Source organism: Ambystoma mexicanum, chromosome 5p, assembly GCF_040938575.1.
Source record: "Ambystoma mexicanum isolate Mex_15411 chromosome 5p, UKY_AmexF1_1, whole genome shotgun sequence".
Classification (NCBI taxonomy): Eukaryota; Metazoa; Chordata; class Amphibia; order Caudata; family Ambystomatidae; genus Ambystoma; species Ambystoma mexicanum.
Genome location: NC_090930.1, coordinates 305,154,031 through 305,176,046, shown reverse-complemented (window position 1 = coordinate 305,176,046; position 22,016 = coordinate 305,154,031). Strand labels below are relative to the sequence as shown.

The 22,016-nt window shown below is 45.7% G+C and overlaps 1 protein-coding gene across 2 annotated transcripts in view; it reads right to left on the bottom strand.

Moving 5' to 3' along the window:
* CD99L2 (CD99 molecule like 2) overlaps positions 1 to 22,016 on the bottom strand; it is a 629,818-nt gene that overhangs the window by 81,088 nt on the left and 526,714 nt on the right. For both annotated transcript variants that reach the window (XM_069612743.1, XM_069612744.1), the window contains one exon: positions 11,940 to 12,005. In XM_069612743.1, coding sequence (XP_069468844.1) covers positions 11,940 to 12,005 — 66 coding nt within the window. The remainder of the gene's footprint in view (positions 1 to 11,939; positions 12,006 to 22,016) is intronic.

Below are 22,016 nucleotides of genomic sequence, written 5' to 3'. Positions count from 1 at the left end.
TTCACTAACTCTTCTTATGGAAGTGATAGCCACTAGGAAGTGATAGCCACTAAGAAGGCAGTTTTGTAAGTCGGGTGTTTGAGACTAGACCTGTGCATAGGCCCGAAAGGGGGGTCGCATGAGCTTATCAAGTACCACATTGAGATCCCAGCCTGGCGGTGGATTAGAAATTGGAGGGTGGAGTCTCTTCACTCCTTCCATGAATGCGTTGATAACCGGTACTTTCCACCATGAGACCTTACTATGGGAAGTCGTGTAGGCCGATAAAGCCGCCAGGTGGACCTTTAGGGAGTTGAATACTAACCCTGCGTCTAGCAAATGGAGCATGAATGTGGGATGGAGTACATTCTATGGGGTTGATTTGTTTAGACTGGCACCAAATAACGAATCTCCTTAATTTCTCAAAATAACAGTGTCTAGTGTTTGGTTTTCTTGATTCTTTCAAGATATCCATGCATCTCTGTGGCAGGTTGAGATGTCCGAACGCTATGACCTCAGGAGCCATGCTGCCATGCTCATTTGAGTGAGGCTGGGGGTGCACTGTTAGTCCCTTGCGCTGAGTGAGTAGGTTGTAATGGCACAGGAGTTTGATGGGATCGCACATCGCCAGTTTGTGCAGATGTGGATACCATGGTTGTCTTGCCCACATAGGAGCAACTAGGATAAGCATCATCGGTTCCTTGTGTATCTTGTTGACCACCTTCCTCGTGAGAGGCGTGGGGGGGAAAGCATAAGCAAATTTCCCTGACCCGTTCATCCATAGGGCCTTCTCCTTGCAGCCTAGCTGGGGGAACCCTGGACCTGAAGTTTGGGCATTGACTGTTTTCGCTTGTGGCGAATAAGTCTATTGTGGGGATACCCCATTGAGAAAAGAGGTGTTCGACGACTCCTTCGTGTAGACGCCACTCATGTTCCTCTGGTAGGGGATCTCGGCTTAATGAGTCTGCCAGAGAGTTGAGTTCCCCTGGAACATGCTGTGACGACAGGAACATCTTCTGTTTGAGTGCCCATTTCCAAATTTGCTGTGCAAGTCTGGATAGATTTGGAGAACGTGTACCCCCGTTTGTTGATATAAAAACATTGCTGCAGTGCTGTCGGTTAGGATCTGCACAGATTGGTTCGTGAAATGGGATTCGAATGCCCGAAGGGCTTCGAAATCCTGTCAGAAGCTCTAGCAGATTGATGTGGTTCTAAGCTACAGTGCGAGACCACAGACCCTGAGCTGTGTGGTGAAGGTAGTGAGCCCCCCACCCCGCTAGAGAGGCGTCAGTCGTGACAATCCCCTGTATCTCTGGATCGTAGAAGGGTTTGCTCTTTATTAGATTTTCCCTTGTCCACCAGCAAAGATTTTGTACAAGTGTTGGCGAAACATGAACTAGATTGTCCCACTGACCACTTGCCTGAAACCACTCTTTTGCCAACCACTCCTGCATGGGTCACATGCGCAGGCGCGCGTGAGGAACCAGGTAAATGCAAGATACCACTATGCCTATTCAACGCATAGCTTTGCGCACCCTTATCTGGCGGCCGGCCTGATCATGCAGTATTTGCAGTAACACATTTTGAACCCCTCTTGTGTGTTTAGGACAGCTCCTAGGAACTGTTTCGAAGTGCTTGGCACTGGGCTTGACTTTTTCTCGTTGAAGGAGTAGCCCAATTGAAAGAGAAGGTTGATTGTCCTTTGAATGTTTTGTCTGCAAATTAGGGGTGGGGGTGACTCCCCTGTAATGAGCCAGTCGTCCAGGTAAGGGTACACTGGGATTGCCTCCCAGTACAGGTCCGCTGCCACCACCGCCAGTACCTTTGTGAATACCCTTGAAGCCGAGGCTATTTCTGAAGGGCAGCACCTTGAATTGGTAGTGCTGGTTTCTTGATCTTGAAACACAAGAATCTTCTGTGCGCTGGGGACATTGCAATATGGAAATAAGCATCTTTCATATCCAATGTTGCCATGTAATTCCCCTTTTTTAGTAGAGGGATTGCCTCTTGTAGCGTAGTCATGCAGAACTATTGTGGCTTGACATACTTGTTTGTAGGGCGCAAATCTAACACTGGGTGCATTGTTAGATCTTTCTTTGGCACAAGGAAGTAAGTTGAATAAATACCCCCGTTTACCTGGTTGGTGGGGATGACTTGATGGCGACCTTTATTAGAAGTGTGGCTATCTCCTCGAGAAGGCTACGCTGGTGTTCTTCTGAGTGGATCTTCTGTCCTTGGGGGTGGTTGTGGGGTAGTTGGAGCAGTTCTATACAGTATCTGCCTGCTACTGTGGACAGCACCCATCTGTCTGAGGTGATTCCCTCCCATGCGTGGGTGAAGCTGGAAATGCGTCCTACTGGAGAGGCATGGGAGGGCACCTGAAGCAGAATCTCACTGCTTTTGAGGTGGTGTGCCCGACCAAGACCTCGGCGTTGTCCTCTAGGATAGCCCTGGGAGGATTGACCTTGATTATTTCCCCAGGAGGAACCCTGGTTTTGACTGTAGTTGGATCGCCGTTGAGAACTTTAGCTGCGAAAACAGTGAAAATTGCCATTACCCCTCTGCCCCGAAGGCTTGTTGGTGAGTTGACCCAACGATTTAAGCGTGTGTTAATCAGTAGGCAGGAGACAGCAAGCAGGTATAACAACTGTCCTTTATTCAGGTAAGAAAACAAGTACCAATATATGCGGCTCTCACACAAGGAAAATCACTGTTGTCACTCTCAGACAACACTGCTGCTTCCTAGAAGGTGTAATAACAAAAAAAATGTTTCTGGACAAAAGGGAAGACACTTCTCTCTGGGGCCGCTCTGCTGAACACTCAGTCAAACCAAACAACAAAAATAATCCTGCTGGAAGTCTGCTCGCAGTGTTCAAATAAAGCAAAAAGTTTGTACAGATCATGCCTTGCTTGCAAATGCTGGCTCGGCAGTTACTTTAAAGCACCAATTCCTTAAGTCTGTTATCGGACCTCTTTTTAGGTGTTGGACATGAACAAAACGTTCAATCAAGTCCCTTAGCCCCTTCTTAATTCTGCTCTGTGCTCCTGGGTATTTGGTCTGGCACAAGGGGTTCTTGGGTGCGTGGTGCTCCTGGACTTAGTATGCCCATTGGAATCCTGCCACGTCCTCTGACCACTCCTCACCGCTCACGCTTCGTACCTGGATGGAAAAACAATCAACATCTCTGATTTCACCCATGCCGTTTTTAATGTGTTCACCCCTCCTCCTCTCTCCTTCCCAGGCGCATTCAATCTTTCTCCTCTCCTCTGAACAAGCCCCTCCCTCTTCCCAGACTTCAGTTCCTGGCATTTCGTCTTCATCAACCCGTCCGCCCCGTTTCTACATTTGTTCCACCCACCACTCCCGTTTTATTATTATGGATGTCCCCCGGCCCAGATGGTAGGGTAAGTGTATCCCGCTGTGTATTTTAAATGACTGGGACTTAGAGCTTTTTAGGATTCTGCTGGATTGCCGTGATTCTTGGAAATGCATTATGTGAGTCGTAGTTCCTGCATCTTCACCCGTTGCCGGGCACCTCCCTGTAATTCCTGGCAAAGGTATATTGTGTCATGGGGTTTTCATTGCTTCTCCTTTTCCTTCACTTGTTCCTCTTAGTTCCTCGCACTCTCGAATTACTGGTTTTTCCGTTCTATTAGATACTGTCGCCCTCTTTGCCGAAATGATGGTTTTACTCGTCCCAGACATTGTCCTGGATTCTTGATGCGGTCCTTGGCAAGAGTGCACTACCCTGTCCATACCCCGGTGCACAGGGGTATCGTCCATGGCTGTCTTAAGGGCGTCTTTGACGGCCTTACCGAAGAGCACATTGGGTTCAATAGGCATGTTTATTAGGGTGGCCTACGTCTCTGGTTTGAACCCTGACTGGCGCAGCCATGCATGCCTTTTAATAACAGTACCTTGAGCAATGATTCTTTCGGCATTGTCCACTGCGTCAAAGTTGGTCTTAAGTAAACAGCTTGACACTACCCTCCCATCTGCCACCACCTGTGCTAGCTGGGACTTCAGTGGCTCTGGGGCAGGTGAAAGTAAAGCAGACACTTCCTCTCACTTGTGGCAGTTGTAACTGGCCAAAAGTGTTGCATTGTTTGCAATTCTGGTCTGATAAGCCGCAGATGAGGCGGCTTTTCTACCCATTGCGTAAAGCTTTTTGCTTTCCTTGTCAGGTGGGACCTCAGGAGGAAGCAAGGGGGTGCCTGCTCTCTTTCTAGTTGTAGTCACAACTGATGAGTCTGGCTTCAGCTGCCCTCTTATATATAATGGGTCTGAAGGTGCAGGTTTAAATAGCTTCTCTACATGTGGGTTTACAGCCCGTGTAAGGTTAGGGGCCTCTAATGGCGGTAGTAACCTGCGCTGCACCGACTTCAGTAGAGGAATAAACTGCACCACTTTTTTTCTTGTCCCCAAGGATTTGTTCCGCAAAGTACTTATCCTCCTGTACCTCCTAGGTGTCAATTTGAAAGTGCTCAGCCGCCTTGGCTTTCACCTCATTAAGAAGGGGTTGATTATCAATAGAGAATCAACAATAGGAGTGTCCTGGTCAATAGGAGAGTCTATAGAGTACACATTGGCATCTGGGTTAGCCTCCTGATCCTCGGCATCCCCATAATAAGGGTGTGCTGTCTCCTCAATCGAATCGAGAGTCAGCTACCTCTACAAAAGAGATCTTCGTGTTCTGATTCTGGGTCATAGAGTTCTATGACTGTACTTTGCAATGGAACATCTGTATGAGACCTTTTAGAAGGGGGTTGAGTAGGTAGAGCCATGACCTGTGACCCAGAGGGAGCTGAAGTGGGCTGGGGGGGATGGGGAGTAGAGTGGAAACTCTGTATGCAGGGTTCTTCTCGTAAAATTGGCCATAAAGGTTCTTCTTCTCATCACCCTGTCTATGTCTTGTGAAGACCATTCTTTTGAATTTGGGATTACCAAGGGTTGTGAAGGAAGTCCTAAATCCTCATCTGTGGGAGGTATTACCTTAGATTTGTGTTTATCTTTATGAGATATAGGCCTAGATTATATAGGTTTTTCTATGGGCCTAGATTCTCTAGGTTTTTCCTTCTGAGGGTTTTTTCCCCTAAGAGGGCTTTTATCCCTATGAGGTGTTGTAGAGGACTTCTTTCTGTGTTCCTTTCCCCCTCCCTGAGGCCCAGAGCGGTGTTTATCTGACTTTTTTGGGGCCTACTACTTGATCTGACACAGAGCATAGAATTTCGGAAAGCGGGTAGGGCCGAGGCCTCGTCTGCGGACGATAGACCCTCAGATGGACTTTTACAGGCGACACCCTTACCGTCTTTCGACGGTTGGGCCCTGTCGTGCAGCAATCTCGAACGAGAGTTCCCGGAGGACAGGGACTCAGCTGACCTTTCCCTGGGTGTCCAACGTTGTCCATCACCCGACCCATGTGTCTAGTTGCGACTTGGGGTTATGTGTTTTGTGGTGGGTGTCTTTGTAGCACTTCCGCCGCCGGGTGTAGTCCCCATAACATGTCCGCTGGCCTGTCCTCTGGGGGTCGGGGCCTGCGTTTGGGTAGCTGAAGCTACCCAGTCGCCCTCGCTGTCTGAAATTGCGGCATTGCTGCCATCGCTAAAGGCGCCTTCTACCTACATGGCCTTGAGCTGCCTGGCATAGTGGGCCCAGCGTTTTGTGGAGCGGCCCTTTAACGTCTTCGGCTTGAAGAGCCTACACGCTCGACAAGACGTTTCGACATGGTCTCTTGGGAGACACACGTTACAGACTAAATGTTTGTCTACCCACAGGAATTTATGATTGCACTTGGGGCAGAATTTAAATGGGGTTTTGTCCATAACTACAGACTATGGCAGCTGGGCAAAAAAAAGTGTAGGAAAGGAGGCATATACATCGTAAAATGACCTCTCCCCTCTCTCCCTACTGTCTGGGCCGAGGCCCGGGCGGCGTTCCAAGGCCAAACAGTCCATCGCGGTAGTCCATCGATGGGCAGTTATCTGTTTTCGCCGGTGTGATGTTTCGGAGGTCGGTGAAGGAAAGGATAGAAAGAATTACTATAAATGAAATAAGTCAATGGCTTTACGCCGAAAGAGGAACTCCGCTATAAGCGTCAGTCTAGAATGGCAAAAAAAAAAAAACAATCTGAGGGACCTCGACGCGTTAGGGATCATGGGTATAGTAGACGTCATACTATGGATAGTATTACAGGCACGCCCTGTTGATGTCCCTTTTTCGAGTTTCAAAAACAACAACTATAATACTCCTCAGCTTCCACTAGATGTCGGCCTATGCACAGCATGTGATCTAAGCAGATTCCACAAGCCTCAGATATATATATATATAAGAAAAGAAAGCGGAGAGGGGCGCACTCCAGCTCCCTGCACAGTAAATCTTCTGAGCAACTGGTGTTATCCTACCGGTTTCTGTGATCTTCACATCATCAGGGAGGCAGTCTTAACTTGCAGCTCACAGGTGTTGACAATCAATGATGATTCTGCTGCAGGGAACTGGAGTTTGCCCCTCTCCGCTTTCTTTTTTGTCATATCTCCAGGATTTCTGAAGGGGTGGAATCTTCAGAATCTGATAGGTGCTGCACTTTTTGGGCGGCTTATAACTTTGCTCCCCCTGGACGAATCCTCGACAAACTTTGCAAAAACAGTATATGGCCCGTGCTGATTTTATTTGGCAAGTTTGGTGAGGTTTCGTCCAGGGGGGGCAAAGTTGTAGGGGGGTCCCAAAATGTCCTTTTTTTTTCTCCATAGACTGAATGGAAAAAAACTTTGCTCAAGCCAACAGCCCAAACCGCTGGACGTATTTTCACCAAATGTGTGGCATGAGCGGCGGCTTGGTCCCAAAAGCGTGCTTTTGTAAATTCGGTGAAAATCCATCCAGTAGTTCTTTTTAAAACAGGCAAAATGTAGGTAAAAAAATTAGTGATATTTGGCTGCGCTTCGCTGACCCATTTCCCTGGTTCGCGGACAGGCATATGATTTGTCTAGAGGTTGACGCGATTACCGCAGACATCGGACGCACCCCCTGATTGGATGGTGAAAAGCGTGAAGTGTGTCCGATTTTAGGAAACGCCAACCATGTTGGATTCGCGGCCTTCGGCTGGTGTCCGCGGACATCACGGTAAAAACATATTAAAAACCACATCTCTAAGGAGGTGAGGGGTGATGTGGATGGGATGGGATATGGCCATAAGAAACCAAAAAACGGATGGTTATCACTGTAAAATTCCACAAACAGTCCAGACTCTCGCGAACAGTCCTGTGAAGTTTGGGGACACTTCAGATGTTCGGGAGCAGTTCTTGGATGGCTTATAACTTTGGCACCACTCTGGAATTCACCCAATGAAACTGCATGACATTTTGGAATTCTATTCTAGAGCTGGTACTGAAAGGCTTTGCAAAGTTTGGTGGGTAAAGTGAAATTAGAGGTGGGTGTCCCAAAACAATGTAGAGGCTTATAAATGTGGTGCCATTTGACGAATTTGACGAATCTGCACAAAAGTTTGCAAAAAGATTTTATCTAGATATAAATGTTTTTGTAAAGTTTGGTGGGATTTTCTCAAGGGGGGGCTAAATTAGAGGGGGTCTCAACATTTTTAGATGGCTTATAACTTTGTTGCCGTTTGACGAATTTGGACAAATGTTTTAAGAAAGATTATAGACCCAACCTTGAATGTTTGTGTAAAGTCTAAATTGATTTTGTCAAGTTGGAGGCTAAGTTATATGACTATTATGTACATACATTTTGATACTTGAGAAAAAAAAATGGGTGGATTTCAAGCAAGCTCGTGTAAGGAGCATTGGCAAGGACCTGAAAGCATGATTTTCCAAATGTCCCTGTGTTTTATTTTTTGACAAGTGTCATAATGTAGGTACAAAAAATAGTGATATACCTTTGGTGACTGAGGTATAGCCTGTGGCCATGAGCAGTGGCTGGCCAGATTGTCCGGGTCATGGTATAAGGTCATGACCTGGACAATCTGGCTACTGGCCTTGCACGCGAGGGATGAAAAATGGTGTTAAAGTAGCCATGTCCACCTGGGATCAGGCTTTGTGATAAAGTTATTCAAAAGTAGGATAGGTTTGAAAGGGAAAAAAAATGTGCTTTTGGTAATATGGTCGTAGGGGTCTGACTTCGCCTTCTGCAGGCTGCCATGAAAGGGAAGAGGGGCTCTGTACTGAGCCCCTCCTTCTTTTTCCATGGCGGCCATCTTGGAAAAGGATTTTCCTTCTTACAGGGGGACGCTGCAGGTGTCCCGCTGTAGGAAGAAAAATAATTTTTTTAGCACCCCGGGTTCCTGCTTTGGGAACCAGGGTGCTAATCGCATTTATCCGTCATTGCAAAGGCTGCAATGGAGGATAATGGTCTGGAGCCCTCGTTATGTATTTATTTATAACGTGCCGAAGCCCGCAGGCATCAGGGCACACACAGACACTTTGGCTGCCGGGTCGTTATCGCCCGTTCCAGTCATGGAACGGGGGATCAACGCCACATTATTCCCATTCGCATAACACAAAATGCTATTGGAAATGTTGGAAAAACATATTGTGTCTATGTATTGTCATGTATCACTGTCCAGTAGGTCCACAGTGACGTCAGACGTTCACGGACGCAAAAACAGTGGAAACAGTATAGAAGTGTTAAAAATGATGCTAAAAGGTGGCAAATGGCAGAGGTTTAAGGTGAAAGGTAAATTGGACACAAACATTGCTATATTGGGGTAAGTATGATATTTGTAAGTTGTAGGAAAACAGCATGCACTCTTAAAAACCCATGGAATTCTCTGAAAAAAACTTTGTTAAAGAGACGTTATGGTTAAATTGAACCAATACAAGCCTATACAATCCAATGAAAAACTTTGTTAAGGGGTTGTTATGGTTAGGTTGCACTAATCAAAAACCCATGAAATTCAATGGAATAAAGTTACATTTTAAGTGTCTCGACGCAAGTAACAAAACTCAAAGGCCTCCAAAACCATGCTTTGAGGCCTTAGGATGCACCACTTCTGAGATATTTGCACCGCAATGCACTGCACTGCACCAGGGCGAGGCAACAGCAGGGGAGAGCGCAAAGAAGGTCCAACTATGCTGCAGGACGCCAACTCTTGGCTCCCCTCCATGTCTGCTCCGGGGTATGTAAGCCAGCCACATGCACCCATTCTCAGTACAGTTTACTTTAGAATGCAAAGCACATCAAGCAGTAAGCGACTTGGAACAGCAACCTGCAGCATCATTGATTTTCAAAAAATGATGTGTTACGTCTGTGTCCAGAACCTGTGCAAACTAAGAGTACTTTTTGCTAGTTTAGGATAAAATATTACCCCAACATATGCAACGTAAGCGGGGGCAAATATATCTAAGCTATGGGAGGAGTCTAGAGAGTAGCTGACAGAAAGGCACCTCGAAGATATTTTTTGGCAATGTCGCATTCATGCAAAAATAAAGCAAGGCTGCTTTATGTATTCCAAGCACTCCCAATTCAGATATCGGAGAATCATGCAAAATTACTAAAATGTCTTCAAATTTATAAGGATTCGTCGGATCCCAAGAATTCTGCAAAAAATCCTGATGAGGACTAATATGAAAGGGTGAATGGGAGTCCATCAACACATTATTTTATAGCCCCACAAATGGGCACAATGCTCGACAGGCCAGCGACGCAGACACCCACACTGGAAGGAAATTGAACAAGCGAGCACGGACACCCCCCTCCATCTCTTTCCCTTTCTCTTGAATTGAATGAAATACAATGGGTTGCTCCAAACAACTTTTTGCTCACTAAAATATTGGACTAGAGCTTGTAGATCAAAAGGCATGATCCCGGGGCCTAGGCCCCTTTTTGCCAGTTGCGCAGAATGCAGACTTAACTCTAGGCTTAGATAAAAATGCATACACAAAAATGAGAGACAGTTCGCTTAACTTGAAAGGACTGACCCCTAAACTTTACTGAATGCAAGAATGTGCAATTAAGGTCAACAGATGGGCGAGACAAACGGGGGCAAGAAAACCCAGAGGCATAGAGCTTACAATGCAGGAGGGCTTGAGTTCCAAGAAAATGGCTAGATGTTACAGGCTCCTAGCGATAGCAGAGGCTAAGAAGAGATTATTTTATGGGCCCAGAAGGGAGCAAGAGTTGGGTGAGAGTATCTCAAATGAGTCATGGCAACACATATGGCTTGGGGTCCCCAAGAGCTCCAGATGCACCATGATTAAGGATGGGGCACATAAAATAAGTTTCCAATGGTACATGAAGTCCCAGAGACTACACAAAATAAATGCTTACACCTCAGAACTATGCTGGCGTGGTTGTGGTAAATGGGGGAACAAGGGTCACATGCAGTGGGGCTTCCCACCAATACAAATATATTGGAAGGTAATTCCTGCAAAAATAATGGACATAACTAGTCATCAATTATCCTTCAACCTGGTAGTGATAATTTTGGGTGACTCAACAGATGATGATCTAACACCCTACAGAGGGCAATGGTGGAGCCGATTTCCCATTTCCTATTGGCTGCACAGACCAACCGTAGCCGTTTCTGGAAAAACCATGGGCCACACCCAAGCATATTAGCGGACCATTGAGAGAATATCATCATTAATATCAAATAAGATACCCAAAAACATTCTAACATGATCCACCTTTCGCAAGCTGTGTGATCATACAAGTGCACTCAGAAGTACACAAAGCTTAACCCAGATTGTTAGGTGGACATTAGATTTTGCGACCCAATGAAGGACAGTGAATGTGAACTCAGTAATATATGTTCTTTATTTCTCTCTCACGATATCTCTGAGCAGTAAATAACAATGTCCATGATAGCTGTATGTTGTGAATTGAGACAGAGGGGGAGTAGTTGACTTTGTAATTACTGTATGATTATGTTATGTCCCTCAAATAACGAAATAAAGCTTGAAAAAAAGGAATGCAATCATGGTAGTAGAGATGCATATTAATAAATCAACTTTGTTGCTATGACCACAACAACTTGGACTAGCTACCAAACTACATGCAGTGGTAAAGTAAAATCTGTCTGCCCTGTTGGGTGCTGATACCACTATGGTGCCTCAGACTGTGACCGTGGAAAAGGGTAGTTTTAATCTCAAAGCAATCGAAGGGAATTTTCCCCTCCGGACCCTCTGCAACAGAGTTGAGCTGGTGATCTCACTGGTTTTATCAAACAGATTATACTAAAAGCATATTTATGGGGGCACACCACAATATCTGGGCAGGTTATGGCGGATTCAGAAAGTGGAAGCTCACCACCTACCCCGCCTGAAGAAATTAGAAAGAATCTCCAATGCTCTGAGCTCCCTGAACTGTGAATGTCCACAGAGGAGGATTCATTATGCACTATATGGCAAGGGATTGCAACATCTTAGCAGCATTACATAATAATGGGACCCAGCCTGCTATCTTGGACTGCCCAATATCTCAGGCTCCCCAGTGGGAAAGAAATGACGCATGGGAGATTGTACCTTCTCAGTGCTGGCAGAGAGAATTTGGAATTTGGAATGGACATAAGCTGGCACTTAGGATGGTGCCAAATCATGGAACATAATAAATGTTAGATGTATGTCCTTTCTCTCTGGGCTGCTAACGAACTATGAGTCTGAAGCAGCCCAGAGAGCAGACCAATAAATTCGAGGTGATGTGGAGGTGCTGGCAGACCGAGGCCATGTGAGTGCAAAGCGGAAGGCAGCCATAGTAAGGACAGAGTGGCACAGTAGTAGTTACAAAAAACATGCATGCACCCAGATGTCAGGCTCCATTACTGCCCCTTTACTTACATTGATCAAAAAAGACACATGGTTTTTAATAAATTAACTTGTGACCTATAACTACTTTAATATGTATTGTATAACCTGATGAAAATGTACAATAACATTTTAAATTTAAAAAAGGAAAAGCAATTCATGCACAATCAGATGAAATTGGCTGTCCAGATCAGCGGTTTACTTACCCTGGGGTTCTTCGCTGACAACACCCTCCATATTTTCCCCCTTCACATATTCTGCATTAAGACCTTCTACAAAGTCAAAAACAATAAAATAGGACATAAAGAGATGCACCAAAACGAAAAAATTACCATTAAATATAAACTAACGCTTTATTGTACAATAACTTGTCTTGCAACTTTCATCACACAGAATTTTCAAATGTTGTGCCAACCATATCTAGTAAGAATTTGGGAGAGTTTAGAGCTGAAAGAGCCTCTTACTGGCACATCAATACCGAAAAAAGGGCAGCTGTAAATCTATTTAAAAAAGTACAATTTTTAATAAAATGAAAACATGCTGAAATACATGCCCTGGAAAAATCATGGCAACCCCATGTAAATCTGGCAAAGTTCTGGAGTACTTTAGTTAAGTTTAGGAGCGTTTGGCTTGCATTTACAATGTCAACTTTACCAGTTCCTTTCAAATGATAATGGTTAACTATTTGCATTCCCCATTAAAAACAGGGTTGCTAGTTTGATGGAGGAAAATGGGAAAATCCCAGCGCTTAGGATAAAATGGGCCACTAAATTAAATGTTGAAAAAATCTGTAGAATAGCGTGGGGTTAATTTAGGTCTCATTATGTTTGTAGGGGATGTATTTAGTGAGAGATAAATACTTTATTTGGTTACTTCATTTACATCAAAATATGAGACAATACATTAAAAAAAAAGTATTTTTAAAAGAGTCATTATCAGCCTCAAGTGAAGACAATACAGTTTATAATACAGAAAGTAAGCTGTTAAAATATTCACAATACGATGAAGCTTAAAATGTTCTTTACATGCGTTTAAAAACCTCAGTAATATACTTAAATAAGTCGTTAATAAAACAGCCATAGACACACGACACTACAAAATTAATGACATCAATCACATATCTAATCTAATATTATTTACCCTAAAATGGTTCCCTAGCCACACACGTCTGAGATCTAGAATCTTTCGGCATATAAATAAAACATGAGTTAGATCCTCATCCGGACCACTCCCGCAAGCAGAGTTTAGTATTGTACATCCATGTCATCCTAGCCCTCAGTGACAGAACATTCAGACGCATCATCGCAATGAGGCGTCTTTGCACTGGGGAGCGAATGATAATGAGCGAGAAATTCTCGCAATAAATGTAACAATCCCTCTTCAGATCTACAAGAGAAACTAGATTTTTCATGCTGTTTTCATGCGGTTAAATGCAAGATCAAATTCCTCCCTTTGGGCTTTCATAATCAAATATGGTTTTGTGATCTGGCCACCTCTTAATTCTTCAAAGACGATGTCCCATTTTTTGCACAAAATTGAACACTATTATATCGGATGTAGGTAGCATACGTTGCCACCTTTGCTATACCTTTGCTAATTCTTCCCTCACATTTGCAAAGTTGGGGTTCACTGCCGAAGCAGAGTGGAGATTGTGGCAAAACTCTAGAAATCTGCATTCTGCCTGGACTTGAATATTTTGGACCCCGGCCTCCAGTTTAAGGGGAGGTCCTGGGTGCTGGTCAGAACGCCCAGCAGATTCTTCAAACAGATAATAATATACGGTCCAAAGAGGTGCAACCCACACTTCCCCAGATCTCACCGTCATACAATGTGGAGGAATAGATCTTGGCTTCCAACGCCTGAATACACTTGTCGAATCAAAACCCCCCACAATTTATGATATAATTTCCTGATCCATCCCATGCTAGTCCATAGGCGATTTTCTACTGATGCGGTGGGCAGACCACAGACAACTGCTTGCAAATTTAACACCCAAATAGCAGTAGGAGTCAGTCACGTATAACTTCACCTTATTAATGCACCAGTTATAGGAGTTTACTTTTTTTAGTGGGAACTCAGCTAGTAAGCAGTGTGAACTGTGCAAAAAGAGGAAGGAGGGAACGGGAGTGTCTCAGTCAGTATTCTACCATCATCAGTATCTGTGCAAGGGACGAAACGTCCAAATGCAGATTGCTAGTGAGAATTTTCAGAAATGTACTAATTTCGACCCCTAGCTCTTTTGCTGGACTTTAGGACTTTACATTTTTATCCTGGAGAGAGTGAAACCTTTTTCCCACTCATGTATTTTTATGTGATTTGAACTCTTGTGTTTCTTTTGGTTTTGGAGTCTGTCAAACTCCATAGGCATCATCCTTTTACATTGTGACACACTGCATCTTCAGTGCAGCGGCACAGGGAAGTCTTTCAGATTTCCCAAAGGTTCAAATACCTTCCTTGGTTAAACTACTGTTTCCAAGAGCAGTAAAGTGAAATTGACTTCACTTACATTTGTAGCTTTCTAGATACAGCACACACTATTTTACAATAGGGTTCTGGAGGGGTTACTTAGTATCCCCTTTGTCTAGTTTCTCATGTAACATTTTTATGTTACCCTTTCTACAATTAATGGCTGGTAGCAGAGGTTTACTTTTTCCTACCATTTAGTGTTTCTACCGCGGGCTGCAATTGCAGCTGCAGTAAAGCACCCACGGGTGCCCATTTTGTCAAAATGCCCGGTCTTTTTTCCGCGGTTTCTTGTTGGAAAGGTCCTTCTTGAGAATGACTATGCGCCAAACCTGGTTTGGTCCCTTTGTTTGTTTTATCTTTGGCAGGCTTCAGTGCTGAAACCCACCTCTGGCTCCAGCGTGTCTGGCAGGGCAGGAAGCGAGGGAGGGAGGTTCCCGAAACGCCCTGTGCTTAGTCTCCTTGGTTACAGGAATGCACCCAAAGGTGATTGGCGGCTGGCTGTCCTTGGAGGACAGCAACCCCGCTGTGAGAATGACAGCTAGGCTGCAAATGAATGGGAGAAACCTGCATAAAAGGTGATGTCTTTTAGACAGAAGGCAGAGTCGACCACTGGATGAAGGAAACCAAAGAAGAACTTGGAAGAGACGCTTGCTGCAACTTCTGGTTTGCCTGGTGAAGCCCTGCTCCAGTGCTGAAGCTCCGAATTCGCTGAGACTAGAGAAGCCCTGCAAAGGACGACTTCTCCCCTTGGGTTGGTGGGACCAATCGACCCCAAGACAAACTCATCTGGAAATCCTCTCTAAGCTGGCTGTACTTCCGTTGCTGCTGCAGGAACCGAGTGCCAGGGAGAAGAACACCAGAATCGAGTGCATCGTTTTTAAGTCGGACCTGAGCTCCAGGAAGATCTTCAGGACTCCCTCGAAGAACTACTAACCAAGCCTGAGCCACCGCAGCAGAGTGTTGGACCCCAGAAGCGAGGAAAGCCCATAAGGTATCTGAGAACTGCAGTGGTGCTATTCGCGAGAAACTGAAACCGCGAAGTGCCACTGATCCTAAGTTTGCCCATTGCTGCTGCCAACCTTCGAGTCTTAGTGCAGGAGTTCCCAGACGTCCTCCCTCTTGTCCCCACGACTGTGGCCCAGGAACAAAATGATCTGCCATACTACAACAGGAACAGAAGCCAGCTGGAACCAATTTCTTCAGACCTAAGGTACTGTAAACTATTTGTGTAGCCTTGCTAGCTCTCAGTTGAGACTTGCCTTGGCTTCATTTTGCAGAGTTGCTTGCAGCTTTGCCCATCACAAGCCTCCCAGCTTGTGGCCCAACAGTGATTTCATTTTCTACAAAAAACTCTAAAACATTGTACAATACTTTTTACTTACCTTCAAGAAGTGCTTCAGCTCCCCTAGACTTTGCTCAAGTCACAATGGATGTCTGGGCTCCCTGAAAGACTAAAGCCTCTGACTTTGTGTTTTAACTATCCCTCCAAAGTCATACATTCTTTACCTAAAGCTGGGAAAGGGTTAATATACATTGCAATGGGGGGGTTCAAAAGTGCTAACCTGCTTAAGAATACTTGTTAACCATTGTTTTATTCCCCAACCTTTTCCTTTTGACACCAAACACAGTATTGGTCTAAATGTACCAGTTATATATCAATGTCCACAGTGTCCTAGTTATTTAGGTCACCTCAGGGTGTAGGAAGTGTCTGTGTGCCATCCCAAGTGGGTATCTACTGATTTACTGACGGAGTGTATTTCAGAAGTATATTTTAAGTCTTATATATTGGCTCCCTTCTAAAGAAGCCTTATTCAAACTGACTGTTAAATTAATGAATACTTGTTTGATCAAGAAACCTTGAGTGTACGTGTTATTTGGATACTTGTCACTGTGAAACTATGTTGCAACCCTGCAGCTCACATTGACCCCTCTTGAGATAAGCCTGAGTGCTCAGTCACTCTACCAACTTGCGTAGTCCAGACATATACCGAAGGTTGGGTTAACTATTGCCAAGAGAACAAGGCTGGTGCAGTCTCCCGCAGGGTACTGCATACAATTTTGACTAACACGGATCAAATGATCTGGAGCAGTGACAGCACCCAGATCTAGGGAAGCTCCCATAAGGGCTGAAGGTTTTGAAGGAACTGCATTGGTGCTGGTACTGGTTTGTAGCGAGGCTTGCGTGGACCGAATGAGCTGAGGGCAGGCGTCTAGGAGTGTGCTTGAACGGGATTGTAAGAAGAAGATCCAAACATTTTGCAGACTTTCTTCAGAATTGAATCCGAGAATGAAAGTAAGGAATTTTAAAGGCAGGGTGGTCCCTCATAAGAATGTGGTCAGTCCCAGTCTGGGAAAAAAAGGTCAGGATACTTTTTGAAGCACCTAAAATGAAGGAACTCTGAAGCCCAGTGGGGGTGGAGGAGGGACAGATGAGAATGAGAGCGAAGTGAGCAAGCACTGGAAAAAGGAAACCTTGTGATGTTTTGCAAATTCTTTTGGGTTGAATGTAGAATATAATGCCCTATGAATCATGCCCTTCCTCGTTGCTGGGCATTGCACCAATGCCCCAGGGGATTCTGAGGAAGTTGGCAGTTAGTGGACAAAGAGCTAGGATTAGACCCCAATTAGAGGACTCGGGGCCAATGAAATGAGGGTCACATTGTCCTGGGAAACCAGTACAGAGCCTGACCTCAGAACATGCATTTCCATTCACTTTTTCTTCCAGGTTGGTGAGTCAGGCCAGTTCAAAGTCCAACTCCATCTCAAGGAACATACCGACTGTCAATGGAAACAGCTTGTAAACAGGACACAGGGCCTGGTAGCTACACATACATATATGCTGCCTTTTCTCCATTTTCTTTACCATACCAAAACAATAATGAACATAATATGATAGAAAGGATGACCTAGTTTACTGTAACCCGGATAAATAATGTGGTATTAATATTGTTTCCAAATCAAAAAAATGATCTACACATCATAAAGTAAATTAATGTATACAATATGGTTCACAACCTGTTTCAAGCAATATGGGAAAGCCGGGTGAATAAAGAATTAAATCATGTGCTATGCCAACCCACCAATAACATTTAGAAAGCGGCCATGGTTGCCACGAAATATACACACGTGCATAAAGAAAAATGGCTGGTGTGCATATAATCACTCCTAGTTTATCTTCCCTATTTATTTATTTATTAACATTTATAAAGCGCACATCAGCCAGAAGGCATTGTGGCGCTGTTACAGACAAAAATAAATCATTGCTGGTTACAGAAAAAAGCTTGGTTACAAGAATGTGAGGCAGGATTGTCACACATAGTTACAAGGAAGTACAGGCATATGCAGAGAAGGGTGGAAGAGGGGAGGGGGGCTAGGGGCGTGTGTGTTAGATAAAGAAATTGGTTTTGAGGCCCTTGCGGAAAGCAGTGAGGGAGGTCTCAGCCCTTAGAGCTTTGGGTAGGGTGTTCCAGAGTTTGGGAGCTATGTGAGGAAAACCAATCCCACCTGCTTTGGCTCTTTTGAAGGGTCGGATGCATAGTTGGTTAGCGTAATGGCTTCTTTTAGGATGCGCAGAGGACTCTCTGGTGATCATTTCTGACAGGTAGGGTGGGGCGGAGAGGCTTAAGCATTTATGTGTTAGGGTGATGGTCTTGAAAGTGATTCCCTTTTTTTACAGGGAAGCAGGTGCCAGACCGTCTGGCCTGCATAATGTGGTCTCTTTTAGGGATACTGAGAGCTGCTCTGAGTGCGTTGTTATGGACTGTTTGGAGCCTATTTAGATTTTTGTCCTAAGGGCCTGCTAGGAGAGCATTGCAGTAGTCTAATTTCGCTTGGATAGTGTCTTGAGCAATGGAAAGGCAGTTTTGGTTAGAAAGGAAAGGTTTGATGGCAGTAATTCGTTTAGTGGTGTGGGTGGAGGCAGAGGCAATAGCCCAGACCTGTCGTGTCATAGACAGGGAGGAGTCTAGGTAGACTCCTAGGGTCTTCACCGATGAGGAGACTGAGATAGCGGTGTTGTAGACGGTCAAGTTGCAGTATTTAAGGTTGAGTTTGGACAGGGTTTCTTTGGGGCCTAGGAGCAGGATCTTTGTTTTATCTCCATTTAGGCACAGTCCGTTGGCAGCCATCCATGCTTCAATGCAGGTGTACATTTGGAGGAAGGCTGTTGAGTCTTGGTCATAGGCTCCAGTGAGAGGGAGGACTTTGCGTTTCGTCGGCACAGTTAGTGTAAGCATTGCTGAGGGAGTCCAGATTGTCGAGGTGGGATTTTGTAAACAGGTTGTAAAGTGTGGGTGCTGTGCAGGATCCCTGGGAGACTTCGCAGTGGATGGGTGGCAGGCGCAGCATTAGCCTGATCCGAGAAAACCTTCATGGCTCTGCCTTGTAAGAATGAGGTTATCCAGGAGGAGCTTGTTTGGAGAAATGAGCTGCGTTGGTGAGAGGGGAGGAAGGATTTTATGATCAACGAGATCAAATGCTGTTGAGAGGTCCAGTAGCAGCAGAAGGGCTGGCTTGCCAGAGTCTGTTATCTTGGTTATTTGATTTTGAAGGTCTAGGAGGGCGGTTTCAGTACCATGGCCTTTGCGGAAACCAGAATGACTTTTGCCTAGGATGGCGTTAGATTCTATGAAATTGTTGGATCTTGTTATGGGCTACTTTATCCGGTATCTTGAGAAGGAAGGGGACGGTGGTGAAAGGGCAGTAGTTATTTGGGGAAGTGGGGTCCAGGGATGTTTTTTTAGAAGGGGGCAGACCCAGACTTCCTTGAGGTTGGACGGGACCGTGGCAGTGGTAAAAGAGGCATTGATGAATGCTGTGATGATAGGAGCCAGGGACTATGCGCAATCTTTGATAATGTTGGAGGTGCAAGTGTCCCCTTTACACATGGAAGGTTTGAGATGTTGGAGTATATTTATGACTTCTGGGACAGAGATGTCTCTGAAGGCGAAGGGCAGGCGGAGGGTGTGTGAGGGGCGGTGCTGGGTGTTGCCCAACGGACGGGTTTGGGGAGTGCTTTACATGGAGATTGAATTTTGTCTTGGAGAAATTTAATTTTGTTTAGCATGGCTGCCTGTATGCTGGAGCACCAGGCTTTATCTTTGATGATCTCATCAGGGCTGGTGGGGGGAGTGTTGAGGTCTTTAAAGATAGAGAACATTTCCTTTGATTTGGAGTTAGCATTGGTGATGCGGTGGTTGAACGAGTTGGACTTGGCTTTGAATATGGCTTTTTTGTATTTCGTTGAGTCTTAAATTCTTCCAGTGTGGAGTCACTAGGCTTGGTTGCCAATTGGTTAGGGCTAAGCGTTTGCTGGTGCGAAGGGATAGTAGGTCTTCTGTGAACCATGAATTGGTGTGTATAGATTATTTTTCATTTTTAGCTTCGAACGGGGCTATGGCGTCAATGGCTTTAGTGAGGGTGTGGGAGTAGATGTCAGCGAGCGCGCTGGGGTCGCTAGTGAAGGGAGGTTTAAGTTCTGGGACATCAAGGTAGGGGAGAAGGTTGTCCTTGGTTAATATTTTGGAGCTTCTGACTAGCTGGGGGGCGTAAGAGTACTTTAGTGGGGGGAGCAGTGGGAACTGTGAATAGGATGCAATTGTGATCAGTCCATGGGTAGGCTGTGTTGGAGACAACGGTGGAGGAGCAGTTGAGGTCTGCCTCTCCGACGAGGGTTACGGCCTTTACCGTGGGTCGGGCTTGTGACTTTTTGTGAGAAGCCAAGGTCTTTGAGGTCTTTTGGGTTGTTGAGACCTAAATTGAGATCGCCAAGTAGGATGGTTTTAGTTGAGCTTTTTAAATTGTTATCTAGAATATGGAGGAGGTGCCCTTGGAAATCGGGGGCTGTGCCCGGGGGCCTGTAAATGATGGGTAGATTTACAGTACAGTTAGGGGAGATGGCCAATTTGGCTGAGAGGAGGTCGGTGTTACCTTCCCATGAGTGATCGCATTGTCGAATGTAAAGCGTATCCTTGGATAGAAGGGCTAACACCTCCACCGTTTGCGTGCTGAGGGTCCTGTCACGGGACAGAATAAACTTGCGGGAGGGCAAGGGAGATGGCAGGGCCAGAAGCCTTGTGGAGCCACGATTCAGTGACGGCAAGTATGTCTAGGTCATGGGTGGTGATGAGGCCATTGATCTCGAGAGCATGAGCGGGGAGAGAGCGGGCGTTAATGAGAACAAGTTCGAGCGGCTGGGCGGGTGTGTGTTTTTCGGGGTTGGCGGTAGGGTGAGGGGCGATATTGTGGCGAGGGAGGGTGGCGGCTGAGGAGGGGCTTAAGATGCGAGGAGGAGCGGTGAGAGTGTGGCTTTGGGTTGGGTGAGGGGCCGGTATAAAAGGGCTTGCTGGTTGTGAAGGAGCTTGACCTTGAAGTGGTGTGTTGGTGAGTATGTAATGGTTGACCGTGAGCCGAGTTTGTGATTTCTGATGGCTGTGGAGATGGGCAGGCTGGGATGCAGAATGGGTTCAGTGCGTACCCTGAGCCTAGAGAGTCTAAATCCTAGGTTGGTGTGGGGATTGGCTGTGAGGTCGTTTGCGAGGGTAGTGTTAACTGAATAAGTGTGCCGATAGGGAGGGTAGGCCGAAAGGTGAGAGATGGAGGTAGACATTAAGGCTGGATCCGAGTGCATGAAGGTGGCTGATGTAAGGGTTAGAGCATGGATGAAGTGCCAAATGAGAATGATGCTGTAAGTGTGCTAGTAGTCGGGTGTGTGATGTGGTAGGGATAGTGTGGCAGGATACCTTGTTAGGCGGGTGAGGGGCAGAAATGCTATGTTGTGGGTGAAGTGTGGGTGAGGGGCGGTTTATACCAGCAGAAGAAGGTTACAAACAGTTTGAGTAGAATATGCAGTAATCAAATTTGACAAGACGGGCGGCAATCAATTTTAAACAGTGTGGGCTGCAATCAAATTTGGCAGAACATGTGGCAATTGAATCATAAAAAATGGGCGGCAGTCAATCCTGACAAAGAATGGGCGGCAATCACTTTTAAACAGTCGATTTTTGCAGAATATGCGACAATCACATTTGACAAAATAGGTGGCCTTTAGATTTTTGCATGATAGTCGACAATCCATTAAGTAGGTTGCAGTGCGACTGTGGGTTAGTCTGAACACAGCTTTGTATAAATGCAAACAGTTTTAAAGATAACCAAGGAGGGGCGGGGGCAGTGGTAGAGGCAAAGTCTGAGGGTCAAAAAAGGTTGGCTTACCTCGCAATCATAATCACAAGGGGTATAGGCTGCACCGCACACCAGCGCGCTAACAGGCGCAAACAGAGCCTTATCCTGGTCATGGGCCGGCGTCTACCCGACGGCAGAAATGCTGCTATTAAGTAGCTTTGCGTTGCAAAGCAACGATTTAAACAGACTCGTTTAGAAACGAGCGATGTGTCGGGCCGTCATTGTGCAAACAGCGATTCGTTGCAACCACAAGGTGGATTGCAGGTGGGTCTCTGGCTGCAGGGTGGGGGTTGGTGTAGCTGAAGCGTGTGATCACCTCGAAACACACAGTGTGCGTCTAGGGAGGCCTGATAAGGCAGGCGCAGCTACTCCAGCAACTCTGCGGGGACACAAGGGCCTGGTGTCTGGCAGGAGAGGAGGGGAAAGGGCTCCAGCCCTCTCCGCTGTATCGGACAAGTGATGTTTGCATTTGTCTACCAACTACTGTAGTGTGTGGCTATTCTTTTAGTACTGCTGCGTAGATGGTATGCACTCTCGATACGGAGAGTCGCCTGATCATCACATTTTGGAGGAAGAGAAGTGCATTTTATGCCCAGAGCTTAATACACCCAAGAGCAAATCTACTTGTTTTTGAGAGT